The sequence below is a fragment of the Natator depressus genome, chromosome 6, assembly GCF_965152275.1.
Source record: "Natator depressus isolate rNatDep1 chromosome 6, rNatDep2.hap1, whole genome shotgun sequence".
Lineage (NCBI taxonomy): Eukaryota > Metazoa > Chordata > Testudines > Cheloniidae > Natator > Natator depressus.
The window spans coordinates 116,034,270-116,049,229 of NC_134239.1; the positions used below are offsets into that span (position 1 = coordinate 116,034,270).

At 43.9% G+C, this 14,960-nt stretch overlaps 1 protein-coding gene across 1 annotated transcript in view; it reads right to left on the minus strand.

Moving 5' to 3' along the window:
* Positions 1-4,333: 4,333 nt before the first annotated feature.
* The window catches only part of ZBTB1 (zinc finger and BTB domain containing 1), a 30,256-nt gene continuing 19,629 nt past the window's right edge, over positions 4,334-14,960 (minus strand). The window contains exon 3 of the mRNA XM_074956368.1: positions 4,334-4,752. Coding sequence (XP_074812469.1) covers positions 4,749-4,752 — 4 coding nt within the window. The 3' untranslated portion in view covers positions 4,334-4,748. The remainder of the gene's footprint in view (positions 4,753-14,960) is intronic.

The following is a 14,960-nucleotide window of genomic DNA, read 5'->3' on the forward strand; positions in this document are numbered from 1 at the left end:
AAACACTTTTTTTCTCAAAGGATTCTAAAGCCCTTTGATATAGAGGGTCCCATTGATTTCAGTTGGATTTCTGCAGGCTCAGCACCTCTGAAAATTGAACCTAGCCATGTCACTGCATATATTGCTCAAGTGCAGCCATCTTTGGGATGGAATAGAGTAGCTCTTAAACCATACACAACCATAGCACACAACAGTTTATAACGGAAAAATGTTATCATTAGGGGAAAGTCCTGGAGATGTCATAGTAATGATACCACAAACCATGGAAATCATGACAAAATTATGAAAAGTCATCAGTGTTTTTTGTAGAACATGAAATTCATAATGGCTCAGACTAGTGATCTGCCTAGTTCGGTATCCTGTCTCACAGGGACCAGCACCAGCTGCTTCAGAGGAAAGTGCAAGAAATCCTGCAGTATGCTGTTGTGGGATAACTTGCTTAAGGGAAAGGTTCCTCCTAACCTCCAATACTCAGAGGTTGTCTTAAATTGTGAAGCAGGCGGATGTATATATAAATATTTAATCCTTTTTTGAATCTTGCTATATTCTTGGCTGCAATGATACTTCATGGCAATGAATTCCATACGCTAATTGTACATTCTAAATAGCCTAGTGTTTTTCTTTATTCTGTTAGCACCTTCCTCAATACTGCGTGATCCATTTGCTGTTCCCCATGTTCAGTTGCCTTTTCTCCTACATGAGCCTTAATCTCTCTCTTTCTTCTTCTTCCTGGACCATGGCACCCCATCACAGCCTCCATTTTGTTTTCTCTCCCCCAGAGAGCTTTTACAATTTCCCCCAAACACATTTTATTATGATGGGAAGTGTGTCCTTTTGGTCTTGTAGACAGACCAACTAACTAATTTGTCACTGTGATATCTCATGTTGCCACTGCACACAGCTACAGCATTTAGTGTTTATTGTATCACATGGAGAGGAAAGATGCCGGCAGGGAGCAATGCAATGAGAGTTCAGCAGCAGCAAAAGAGTGAATACTTAGTTTGGAGACTTTTAAACAGGACACTTTTTAAACCTGGTGTTAAGTTGATAGCAAAATGAGGTGCTTCTGTTGTCTACCAATGTTATAGGACCCCTATGTCAGCTTGGTATGGTTTCATTCCCCAATGGTTAATGTGGCCCTAGTGTAGTTGTGTGAATACAAGGAACATGCTGACACAGGTGGTTCTGAGATATTTGCAGGGGTTGGAATCCTTGCACTGGAGGTTTATCATGGAAAATTTTGGGAAAACATCATGAAGGGTTATATGGTCAGAGTATAACCTTAATAATGTCACAAGTCTTGGAATAAGGGTAAAAAGAGTCTGGTAAATCATGGACATATTTTCTAGAAACCAAACTATATGTAGACCCAGGCTACTAAATATTTAATTTTTATGTTATAGAGATACCTCTTACCACTTGAGCACACAACTACTGTCTCCCTCTTACCTAGCGCTCTTGTAGGCCCAGATTGGTTTTTATTTTATTTTTTTATAAACATCTTAGTTTTATGAGGCACCTTACCACCACCATCACCACATGTGTTTTACCTGGCTGTCCTTATAGTAGTCTAGCTATAGCATGTTGGAGGAGAGAGTCACTATGAGTTGTAATCCTTTGTCCCAGCAGAGTAGTCACAGGATTGCTCTATACTAACTTCCTGTCAGCTGTTCTCTTAAGACTTTTGTTGCAGTTTGTGCCAAATCAGTAGGTGGGCATCTCTTAGAAGCCTGCAGTCCCACTTCTGGTTGCTTTTACTGCAGTTGAGATCAATAATGACCGCATCTCCTCTATGGCAGCATGAAGTATTATCCATCAGATCTTTCTTCACTGCACCATGCAGCCAGATGGGTTGAAGATAATGCTTACGTTTCTTCAGTAAGGCAAGAGCTAAATATGTGGTGTAGAACTAGAAATTGAACCCATATCTTTAGCTTGATAGAGTAAGGAGGATTTTTCCACAGAATTTATACAATAGAGTAATTTAAAAGTAGGAACTGAATATAAATTATGCCTGAGTCAAACACAAGTTACTGAGCTCAATACAAGGGTAACTGAGTAAAATGGCCTGTGATATACAAGAGGTCAGACTAGGTGATCCAATGGTTCATTCTGACCTTAAATGCTATGAACTATAAATTATTTTTCTGGCAAAAATATACAGAAAAATGGTATAAAGCAGTTTACAGATGTGGCAGTAACATTATATTGCTGTACTTTGTGTTAATATAGCACAGTGCTGGGATGCCAAAACAATAGGGTAAATAAAAGGAAATAACACACTTTTTGAATACCCATTTATCACTAGAATTTTATGACTGAATTTGTAAATATGTATATGATTCTTCCTTTTCTAAAGGAAATTACCAGTGTTGGAAATGTCAGATGATTCCTCTGACATCTTGCTGTTGTGTTGAAAATAACATGTTGCTTGATTGTTAATATAGTTTTTTTGTAAGTACCATTCATCTTTATGCATGCCCATTTTTTTATCCACCAACATCATTCTGCATGTGGAAAGGCATGCAAAATGCATGTTCCTATCTAAAAGAGAGTATACTCACTATGTGAAGAAAAAAAACAACCAAATAAAATAAAAACCCTATAGTTCAGTCAAAAGAAAAGGAGTACTTGTGGCACCTTAGAGACTAACCAATTTATTTGAGCATAAGCTTTCGTGAGCTACAGCTCACTTCATCGGATGCATACTCACGAAAGCTTATGCTCAAATAAATTGGTTAGTCTCTAAGGTGCCACAAGTACTCCTTTTCTTTTTGCGAATACAGACTAACGGCTGTTACTCTGAAAATAGTTCAGTCAGTATAACACACCTCATGCAAAGTATACATAGGAGTGACAGGCAACATGCAACTACACAGAACAGCAAAATACAGCTCATCTGATTAGTATTGCCCGCTCAAAATTGTCATGAATCAGGCCCTGCAAAATTATGAGACTAGTTTAAAAATCATGAGGTTTATTTAAAATAATACATACTGGGTTTGTATTATTTGCCTTCATGCTTTTTGAAGCATTAGGACACATTTGGGTTGCATTTTAAGATGTTCTCTGGAACCGTGAGGGCTGGAAACTTTTTTTTGTTTTTTAATGAAAGCCAAGATTCTCATATAAGTCTGCAAGCTGTTGCTTTAAGAAAAACATCAAATTCATGGGCCTTGAAATAAAATCACAAGAGTTGGCAAAACAGGCTAAATGAATTATTGTTTGCAGTCTTGTAGCTGTGTCAGTCGCAGAATATTAGAGACACAATATCTTTTCGTGGACCAACTTCTGTTAGGGAGGGAGACAAGCTTTCAAACTTACACAGAGCTCTTCTTCAGGTCACTCTTGTCATTTCAGGGAATGACAGTTTCATATTTAGGATATTAAATATTGCACTTACTTGCATGTATTTCCCATAATCTACTAAGGCATAGATAAGAGCTCAGGTTAAGATTACTGGTTGTATTAATTAGATATACTTGTGTGCTGTGTACGTGGGCTTTCCATCCTTGACTACATTAGACTTGTCTTTAAATTTCCCATTGTTCCCACCAGTGCACATTCCACTGACAGTAGCAAAGGTGGAAGCTTTAGTGTAGATAGGATGCTAGTAATCATGCTGGGGGGAGAGACAGCTCAGTGGTTTGAGCATTGGCTTACTAAACCCAGGGTTGTGAGTTCCATCTTTGAGGGGGCCATTTAGGGATCTGGGGCAAAAATTGGGGATTGGTGGACTAGATGACCTCCTGAGGTCCTTTCCAACCTTGATATTCTATGTTTTAACCTCAGTGTTGCATAGATCTCACTTGAGCAGTATTAAAACACTGACAGCCATCTACACTTGTATTCCCACTATTCCTGCCACTGTAGACCTGGAATGGCATGAAAACTTAACAAGGAAAAAAGAAAGATCTAGTGCAAATACAGCTTACCTATCTACTTTGTATTAATGACTCAGTACATCTTTATTATTCATTTTTATTCAATTAGCTAATGTTTCGTATAAAGCACTTTGGAGCTAATGGAACTATATCAGTGCTAAAGATTTCTCTTATTTTTCTCTTTACTTTGTTTTCACTGTGTATTGCCTCAGTTTCCCAAACTGTCCATCTTATCAGGCAAATGGAAAAAATTTGGGAATGCAAAGGAAGCAGGTATTAGCTGGAGCTATATTCTGTTGCTGTGCTGGCTTTTACCCAGGCAAGAGAAGAGAAGATACTAAATGAGATTAATAAGCAGACCTTTGAATAATAAAATTTTATTAAAGATACTGTATCAAAACATGAATTAGGAATTTAAAGTAATACCTTTAAAACCTAGGATGCCCCCGATGCTGTTTTACAGAGACTACAAATAATTGCTATGTTACAGCAGTCACAGCCTGCTCCAGACCCCCTTTGCATAAGTAATTTGGGTAGGCCCAGAGCGGTGCAATGTTATCTGTTAAAGCTGTGTACATTTCCCTCTTCTTGCCTTGTAGGTGTTGCAAATCCTGACAGTCCCACAGGTTTCCCATTCTCTCTGGAAGATTAGCTCCATTTCCTGTCAATGTCTTAGCTATGTTGTGTCTTCTCCCTGAAGGACTCTCCAGTGGGTTCTGTCTCTCTCCTCTTTTCATGTTCACACTTGAATCGTCTTTTTTACTGTTGTTTTAAAATAGCCACAGGGCCAGACTCATGAACATCCCCAGCAGTACTGGATCCTTTAAAGGTGTGGTAACGTATTCTTGATCTCCCTTTACACTTCTACCTGTTAAAATATTTAGGAGTGTATAATCAAATAAAGCATCCCAACCCACAGATACTTTAATATTTTTTCTAGCATTTGTACACTGTAGCAACTTTATAGAACTACAAAGAGAAAGGCGAGCCTAGGCACATGGCCTACACAAGCAGCACTATAGACAATATGCTAAGCATGTCAAAGAAAAGACAGTTACCTTTTCCATAACTGGTGTTCTTCGAGATGTGTTGCTCATGTCTATTCCATAATAGGTGGAATGCACATGCACCGGTACCAGAAGTTTTTCCCCTCGCAGTACCTGCAGGGGGGAGCACCTCCCCTGGGACCCCTGGAGCGGTGCCTGCCTGGCGCGGTATAAGGGTGGGCTGTGCTCCCCCCACCCTCAGTTCCTTCTTGCCAGACCACTCCGACAGAGGGGAAGGAGGGTGGTATGTGGAAGAGACATGAGCAACACATCTCGAAGAACACCAGTTACGGAAAAGGTAACTGTCTTCAAGTGATTGCTCATGTGTATTCCACAATAGGTGATTCCAAGTTATATCTGTTGGAGGTGGGTAGGAGTTCACAAGTTCTCAGGATGGAGTACCGCCTTGCTGAACCCGGCATCATCCCAGGCCTAGGAGACGATCGCATAGTGTGAGGTGAACGTGTGAACCAAAGACCACGTGGTGGCCCTACAAATGTCCTGGATTGGGACGTGGGCCACGAAGGCAGCCGACGAGGCATGCGCCCGAGTCGAGTCTGCCCTCACAATGGGCGGCAGGGGAGTCCCCACCAGCTCATAACAGGAACGGATGCACAAAGTGATCCACTTAGAAAGCCGCTGAGTGGAAATCAGCTGACCCTTCGCTCGCTCAGCTGAGGTGATGAAAGTTGCGAAGACTTTCTGAACGGCTTGGTTCACTCGAGGTAGAAAGCCAGAGCTTGCCTCATGTAGCGCGTGTGGAGCTGGTGTTCCTCATTAGTGGCGTGAGTCTTGGGGCAGAGGACTGGCAAAAAAATGTCCTGACCCATGTGGTAGGTGGAGACCACCTTCGGGAGGAACACAGGGTGTGGGCGGAGCTGGACCTTGTCCTTATGAAAAACTGTATACCGCGGTTCGGAGGTTAGGGCCCTGAGCTCTGAGACCCACCTGGCCAACATGATAGCTACCAGGAAGGCCACCTTCCACGAGAGGTGAGACCAGGAACACGTGGCCAGTGGTTCAAATGGGGCCCTCGTGAGACGAGCCAGCACCAGGTTTAGGTCCCACTGTGGAACCAGGGGCTTGGAATATGGGTGGAGACAGTCCAAACCCTTAAGGAACCGGCCGGTCATAGCAAGGGAAAATACCATGTGCCCTTGCACCGGGGATGAAAGGCCGATATGGCCACCAAGTGTACCCTTGGTACACTTGGTACAAGGGAGATCCTGTACTGACGACTGCGCTTCGCTGGAGAGCCCAGAGAGCAGAAGCCTCTGAGGCCATGGAGCGTGCGGCCGTGTCTGCTGCATCCAAAGCGGCCTGCAGCAATGTCCTTGCAGCCGCCGTCCCTTCCTCCACGAGTGCCTTAAACTCCTTCTTATTGTGCTCCCGGAGGGAGTCCTCAAACTTGGGGAGGAATTCCCAGAGGTTAAACTCGTAGCAACCCAGGAGAGCCTGATGGTTTGGTACTCGTAGCTGAAAGCTTGACGATGAATAAACTTTTCTCCTGAAAGTATCCAGCCTCCAGGAGTCTTTGTTTTTGGGGGTCGGGGACGGTTGCCCCTGCCGCTCCCTGTGGTTGACCGACTCGACCACCAAGGATTTGGGCGCCGGGGGGGTATACAGATACTTGGGTCCCTTTGTGGGTACAAAGTACTTGCGCTCCACCTTTTTAGAGATGGGAGCCAACGAGGCTGGTGTTTGCTACAGGGCATTTGAAATTCTTGCCACCCCTTCATGGAGCGGCAAGGCCACCCTGCCCGGTGCTGAAGGGGACAGCACATTGAACAGGGAGTCTGAGGGCTCTTCCATCTCCTCAGCCTGGAGGTGGAGGCTCACTGCCCCCCTTTTTAGGAGGTCTTGGTCAGCCCGGTAGTCCTCCTGCGGGATGGAGCTGGGCAGGGCTGCAGTCAGCTCCTCCAGAAGGGGCGACGCTGGTGTGGTGCTTTTGGTGTCGTCCAGCACCGGAGGATCCACCACCTGGTCGGACTCCGGGCACGGTACCGAGGACACAGGTCCCACCGACCTTTTTTCTGGCGGTCTAAAGATGGACGCTGACAGTGCTTCCGAGGCCCAGGCCACCGAGCAAGCCCCCACTGGGGGCTGCGCTGGAGGCCATGGTGCCCACCGGTACCACTGGACCAGCCACAACATTTGGTGCCATTGCGCATGCTGAGGCACCGGCGGGGCCGGCTGTTTGGGCTGGTTAGCTTAGCCTGTAGACAGGCAGCTGTGAGGGGAGGCCGGGCTGGCACATGATCCGCTGCTGCCTCTGGACCGGGACTATCGGCGGTGCTGGGATCTATGTCGGCCATGGGACCGCGATCTCGACGCAGAGGAGCAGCACCGATGGTAGTAGCTGCTCCGCGAATGGCCTTGACGGGTGGACCTGTGTCAGTGAGACGCCAGCGATGGACACCCGGGGCTACGGTGCCTTTGCGGAGACTTGGAACGGGAGTCCGAGCGGGAATGGCGTCGATGATTGTGCCACGACAGACTGTGGTATCTCCTGCGAGACAAGGACCATTGGCGACGTCCGCCACGGTCCCGTCAATATTCACTTTGTGAAGATGAGTGGTGCCGGGAGTCCCGGCACCCATCCGGACAGTCTGGCCGGCGTTGAGGGCGATCCAATTGGACTGAGCCCTGAACGGTCGCTGGGCGGTGAGCAGGAACGTTCCCTCGACCGAGACTGGTACCGGGCCAGTGGCGACTGCGGTGATCCCAGCGGCAGCTTGACTCTGGAGTGTGGGGCCGACATTGGCGGAGCTCCGGGCACCGGCATCGACATGACGTCCTTGGCTGCTTCGAGGGCTTCGGGTGTAGATGGCATCCAGACATCCGGAGAGGCCTGCTCCGAAGGGGCCAGGCTACTCAGCTCAACGTGAGTCGGAGGCCTAGGGCCCGATGGGGATCAAGGACTACCCGACATGGGCCTAGCCTCTGTCCCAGACTTCCCTCGGTGCTGTTGCGAAGAGGGAGTCTTTCTGGTCCTCTTGGCGTAGCCCGTGGATGAGGAGTGGTGCCAACTGGATGATGGTACCGGAGGGTCTCTGTGACCCGACGCTGCGGTGCCAGGTACCAGTTCGGATCGGTGTGCTGGGGTCGGGGCCAGCGCAACTCCATCGGGATGGCCTGGAGTCTAATGTCCCTTTCTTTTTTAGTCCAGGGCTTGAAAGACTTGCAGATCTTGTGCCTTTCGCTGATATGGGTTTCTCCCAAGCAGCGCAAACAATCCGCGTGTGGGTCGCTCCTTGGCATAGAGCGCCTGCAAGAGCTGCATGACTTAAAGCCTCGGGTGCGGGGCATGCCCCGGCCCGGGCTCAATGACTAACTAAACTAACTGAATTAGCTAACGGACTACAGGTACTACTGAACAAACAAAGAGTTCTGGGGACGAGCTGCAGCAAATCTGGAGCTGAGCAGTTCTGATGCACCTTCACTGGCAGCAAGAAGGAACTGAGGGTGGAGGAAGTGCAGCCCCCCTCCCCTTATACCGTGCCAGACAGGCGCCGCTCCAGGGATTGCGGGGGGGTGCTCCCCCTGTGAGTACTGCTAGGGGAAAAACTTCTGGCACCAGTGCACGTGGCGCGCACGCACACCTATTGTGGAATAGACATGAGCAATCTCTCGAAGAAGAAGCAAGCAAATGCAAGTTATAAGTAAAAATATGCACAAACACTTCTCTAGATAACAATTATTGCTTAAGAAAAGCATAACATCTTTTTACAGCCATAAGTAGAATCAGTGAGATGTAAAGCTATAGCAGTATATAATGCTAAATCAATATTTTTAGTCTACTGAAATGTCTGAATCTGATCCATTTTGATCTGTAGGGGGGAAGCTTAATGTTTTTTTTTAATCTGTCCAAACCCTGCATGCTAAACACTGAATGCCTTGTTCTCTATTCTCCTTAATTTAGCTGGAAATCTTAGGAATGCTAAGATGCTTGAGTCAGAAAATGAATGCCTCCTTCTCTCCTTTAGGCCCACCTTGCAAGGCTCACATGCCCAGCAAAGTGCATACTGTTCCCTTTGAAGATTATTTCACAATCACTCATGTCCACGGCCAATCAGTCTGTCACATTAATTCACCAATCTTGTAATAGGATTCCAGCACTATCTCTTTACCCCCACTTATAAGTACTGTGCTTCACAGATCTTCAATATCAAGATCAGAAATTGGTGATGGCAGTAGGGAGGCAACAGGCAAATTAAAGTCTCCAAGCCCGTTGCCAACTGTGTCCACATATCTATTCAGGGGACACCATCATAGGGCCTAATTACATCAGCCACACTATCAGAGGCTCGTTCACCTGCACATCTACCAATGTGATGTATGCCATCATGTGCCAGCAATGCCCCTCTGCCATGTACATTGGTCAAACTGGACAGTCTCTACATAAAAGAATAAATGGACACAAATCAGATATCAAGAATTAGAACATTCAAAAACCAGTCGGAGAACATTTCAATCTCTTTGGTCACTCGATTACAGACCTAAAAGTTGCAATTCTTCAACAAAAAAACTTCAAAAACAGACTCCAATGAGAGACTGCTGAATTGGAATTAATTTGCAAACTGGATACAATTAACTTAGGCTTGAATAAAGGCTGGGAGTGGATGGGTCATTACACAAAGTAAAACTATTTCCCCATGTTTTTTCCCCCCTCCTCCCCCCACGTTTCTCAGGCGTTCTTGTCAACTGCTGGAAATGGCCCACCTTGATTATCCTACAAAAGGTTTTCTTCCCCCCCACTCTCCTGCTGGTAATAGCTCACCATACCTGATCACTCTTGTTACAGTGTGTATGGTAACACCCATTGTTTCATGTTCTCTGTGTATATAAATCTCCCCACAGTATTTTCCACTAAATGCATCCGATTAAGTGAGCTGTAGCTCACGAAAGCTTATGCTCAAATAAATATATTAATCTCTAAGGTGCCACAAGTCCTCCTTTTCTTTTTGCAAATACAGACTAACACAGCTGCTACTCTGAAACCTGTCATCTCTGGACCGGGAACCTCAGTGCCGGTTGTATCCTTCCACATGACCCCACGTAGTTTTGGGGTTTTTTTACCTTATTCTCCAGACTAGAACAAACATGGATGTTGTTTTAACTCTTTAATTATTGTAGTTGCCCTGAATACATTAAAATTAGATCTTGTTAATTTGTATTGATGAAATTCTAAATTTTTTTTAAAAGTCTAAAGGTTTTGATGGCAACCTTCGCCATTTTCATTTTAGAAAAGGACTGCAGCAAGTGATTAGCAGGGTTTGGCAGCCCATTTCAGTGTAGTCTTCAACACCTAGCATATGGCTCCTATGGTTATCTGCCCTGAGAGATGAAATTTCGGTTTGTTTTCCAGAGATGTAAGTAGAGTCACATGTAAGTCAGTTTTATAATACAATATGGAGACAAGTCCCAAAGGGCTTTTACTGAGCACTCTAATTCGACTCTGCTGTTGATGCCATTACCAACTGGTGTAGTCTGTCAGCAAGGCAAAGATGGTGCTAGTTCAGGTCTGGCATATGTGGTTCTGAGTTTAAAGAAGTCTTTTGCACACTGCTTCTCCCCCATGTCCTCTTCAAACTTGAATCTTTCAATTCTTCAGAAGCTTAGATGTCCCTATTTCACTACTGCCACACAAAAGAAATGCAAGAAAAATATCAAGAGTCAGAAGCCCACACTCAGGTGCCATCCCATTATCCTTCCCACCTCTATGCTTTGTTTTTGCTTTAGATGTTACTTTTTCAGTTGTACTCACAATGGACATCAAGTTAGGGAACCATGTCACTTAAAAAGACTTTTCTCTCCCCTCACTCCCAATTAATCTTAAACATTGTCCCAAGTTTGTTCCAAAAGTGAACTTTTCATTTTGATTAAATATGTTGTCCTTCTTTCTTTTTGATCCAATTCTCAACACTTTAGTAAGGACTTGTGGTTTATGGCTTGACTTAGTGGTTAAGAGAGAGCTGCCTCCCTTCAACTGGTCTCCGCGTAGGTTGGGGCAGTCGCCCTTCTGAAAGAATGCTCCATATTTGTCTTAGTCTCTTCAGTTTGTTGTTGAGCTATGTTGTAACAATGCTATTGAACCCAAACAGGTAGCCCTACTCGGCCAAATTCAATCCTGGTGCAAGCGCTTACAACTCTCCTTAAAGTCGCTGGGCCAGATGCATTTGTGACAAATGTCAGCATAAGTTAAACATCAGGCGTAAACTGTCCAGAAAACAGACGTGGATTTAAACTGTAAAGATAATCCTATTTGTTGCATTTCCTGTTATTTGCTTTTTGCCCTGTTGGTGTATAAATTGCACCTTCTTGACTGTCAAATGGTGTAATAATTGCACCTTCTTGACTCCTTACATCCATTACTTACATACATTTTCTGATCAACTTACACCTGATGTGTACGTTTCATCTCTGTTTAAATCACAGCTGTATTGGACCCAATATGTCTACATAACTTTCTGTATGGGATGATAGGTGATGCTTTCCAGTAGGTCTCATTGAACTGATGAATGCCTCATGACTTTGATTTGACCAGTTTACAGTTAGAGAAATGCCCTTGTTTAGTTCAGAAAAAGGGATTTATTGCATTCAAACTGAGTAAAATCATACCAAATTATTAATTTTCTGTATGAATATTAATGTTTATACAAGGAGCTGGACTGATAACCTTGTAAAATCAAAGATCTCTATGTATCCACAGATCATCTACAGCTCAGCAGAAGCACTCGTAAACCTCTTTACGCCACCCCTCTAAAGTACACAAAGCGATTTTGCAGGGACCACCTTTAGGAGTGGGAAGGTAGCATTAGTCATCATGCACATTAATGCTTGATCTTTCTGACGAGATTGCAAAAAGATTGTTGATTAGTGCCAACTGTAGTGGTAGTTTATGTACTGGGCTGTCCCCACCAGCTCACTTTGCAAACCAGTGAACAGTTGCCATTGCTGATGATTTTAAGCCCCCTAGTGAGCTAAATGAGATTTGAACTTGCCAGCCACAGTAGAAAGCTCTGTATCCTACTACCAATCTGTAAAGTCATCCCAGTTACCCTAAGAGCAGATGTTTTAAATGAAATCTGAGCCTCAGCAGAATCTGATTCTGCAATCTTCAAATATTCAAGTCTCAACTAAACTACAGTCAATCTCTGTTTAAATAAAAGTGGACATGTTTTTAACTTAACCACCAGATGGAGCCCACACAACCCTAAGGAACAGAAATATATTGACATTGGCAGAGAGAATAAATTTGTTAGTCTCTAAGGTGCCACAAGTTCTCCTGTTCTTTTGATAAACAGTGTAACCTTCTGTAGCTTCTTAAAAATCAGAGTAAATTTGTGATCTGTTTTGCTGTTTGTAAACAAAATGAGGGGTTGGACGGACAACAAGTTGGCTCTGTATTATATATCTGTATAGCTACTTACTCTTTTTGCATACACTGCAATTATGTCAGGTCGAGGGGACAAACTTGGCCTATACAAACATGTACAAATAATAAAAGATATTACTTAGAGATTTTCTCAAGTCTGGTGATTTAGCCAGCCAAAGAAAAATTCTAAAGGGCCATCTTCCAGAACTCAGCCAGGAAGAATAGAGGGACACAATGGGTCAAAAATTTCCTTCCCCACACCACTTTCTACAGGCCAAATGGAAATCAGAGATTGAGGAAAAGTCCTATTAAAACATGTAAGGGAGATGGTGCACCCACTATGGTAACTGATAGTGGCAGCAGCTTCCTATGCCCATTCTTTAATGATTCTTGAAAGGTGGGGTTCCAATTCATACACACAGCTTGTATGTTTTAAATAAATAGCCCATACGCTATCCCGCGCCCTCTTGGGTTTATGCATAGGCTGCTGTCCCCTGGTGAGGGAGAAAAGCAGGCACAGGTATGGAGTTGTGGTGCATGGAAGGTGCACAGCTAATTTAAACACACATTGTGGGACTGGTTTGTTTTGATTAGCAGACCAAGAAAGCAGACCAAGATAGTTAGTTCTGGGGCACAGAAGGCCACAGACAATTTCTGCTGTTATTTGCTCTAAGTTGCTCTGCTTCAAGCTAATTTTTAGTAGTCTGTTTGTATTTGGGGTCCTGACTACACTGTATTTGACCAGATAAATACATTCCCAAAAGGAAACTTTGTTGCACTGGTCATTTAATTATTCTCACAAACAAAACAAAGCAAGGGGAATTGACTCATTATATCAGTGAATTTTCAGATATTTTAATTGACTGATTTTTCTGTTTGTGCTAATTTTTGGTTACTCAGGAGCTTTAATACCAAACATATAGGCCTGTCTGTCCTGGCAGCAGGACCCACATTAACACATGATAAACTGCAATTAAACACCGTACTTGTTCGAAAGGTGCTACTATCATTTCCCAAACCGTTATAGATCAGGCCCAATGCTGTTACTTAGGGCTAGTCTACAAGGCTTTGCTGATGCAGCTATAGCTGTATAGCTATACTGGCAGAGCCCCCTGGTGGAGTTCCAACTTATTCCGAGAAATGGAGATCTTTTGGCTGGATACATAAATCTCCTCCCCAAATGTCATAAGCTATATTGGCAAAAGGACTCGTTGGCTGCTATAGCTGCACCTACCTAGGTTTTTTTTGCCAGCATGGCTATGTCAGTGAGGGGTGGGGGTTTTTTCACCTAGGTGTTCTGACAAAACTTTGAAACGTGGACCTGGTTGTGCAGCAGACAATGCCAGAACTACACTACAAAGTGAATTTGTTTTGTTAACAGAACATTACAGGTGCACTCAAATGACGGGATATGTCAGAATTAAGGCTGCCAGCATAACCTTAACTGGCTACTTGTGTAAATGCATTCAAATTCAGGCCTGGGTTGATTCATGCTACTTTAAGTATGTCTACACTTGAAACGCTACAGTGTAGACACTCGCTACAGCGACAGACGAGGTTTTTCCATTGTTCTAGTTAATCCACCTCCCCGAGAGGCAGTAGTTAGGTCGATGGAAGAATTGGAGGGATGGATTTTTTTATACCCCTGAGATTAGCTATGCTAATGTAAGTTTTCAGTGTAGACCAGCCCATAATGTCTCATACAAAGTTTTCTACAATTTTAGAAGCACATACATAGTAGGAAAATAAAGCTGTACAAATCCTTGTCTGAGGGAAACAGGAGGGAGTATAATCTCTCTGGAATTATTCAGCTCCAGGCCCTTCTAGGGATTTGGGGGCTCTATCTGTGGACAGAGGGAGGAGATCACTTTTTTCTGCCCGTCAGTTTTGAAGCAGAGTTAACTCTGATAACCACTTCTACTTGTGGTAGCAAGAAGGAGGAAAGAAAGGAGGAAATGGAAGGTGCCTATTGTAGTGTTGCCAACTAACTCTTTTCATTTTATCATTTGTTTCTTAAACCACTAGCTCCCAGATTCATGTGAAAGTAAAAATCTCATACATATCTAAATAAAAAAAAAAACTCATGAGTTTTAAGCCAATTTTTGAATGCTTGGGGTTGGCAATACTGATGTCACAACAACTGTGGCAATGTGGCTCCACTGAAAACACTTTGCCCTGAAGCTGAGGAGACAGGTAAGGGAGCTCAGAAGTAGTGCAGACACACTTTGCTTCCAGTGGATTCCTATGATCCGAACAGATCTCTAGGGGTTTGGGAATTTGGGGACAGAACCTTCTCATTTCATCCGAGGGGCCTTATGCCAATTACAGAATCTCATTAATTTTTTTTACTCACCTCCTGCTGCATAATATCTAGGACTAAATTCTTATTCAGCACTTAAGCAAAACTCTCACTGATGTGAATGGCTAATTAGCTTGCGTAAAAGCTGAGCGAAGGCACCGGGACTGGACATAGAGATCAAAGTTCTTTCATGAACTGCAAGAACTAGCTTTTTTCTCCCACAGGAAGTGCTAAAAGCAGCATTGTTTTTGTGGTTGTATCTGCATGAAGACTTCTGGTGTAGTATTTTCAAAGAAATTAGCAAAGGATGAAGGCTTCTTGTTTCCCCATTAAAGATATGAATGAAGAAGAAT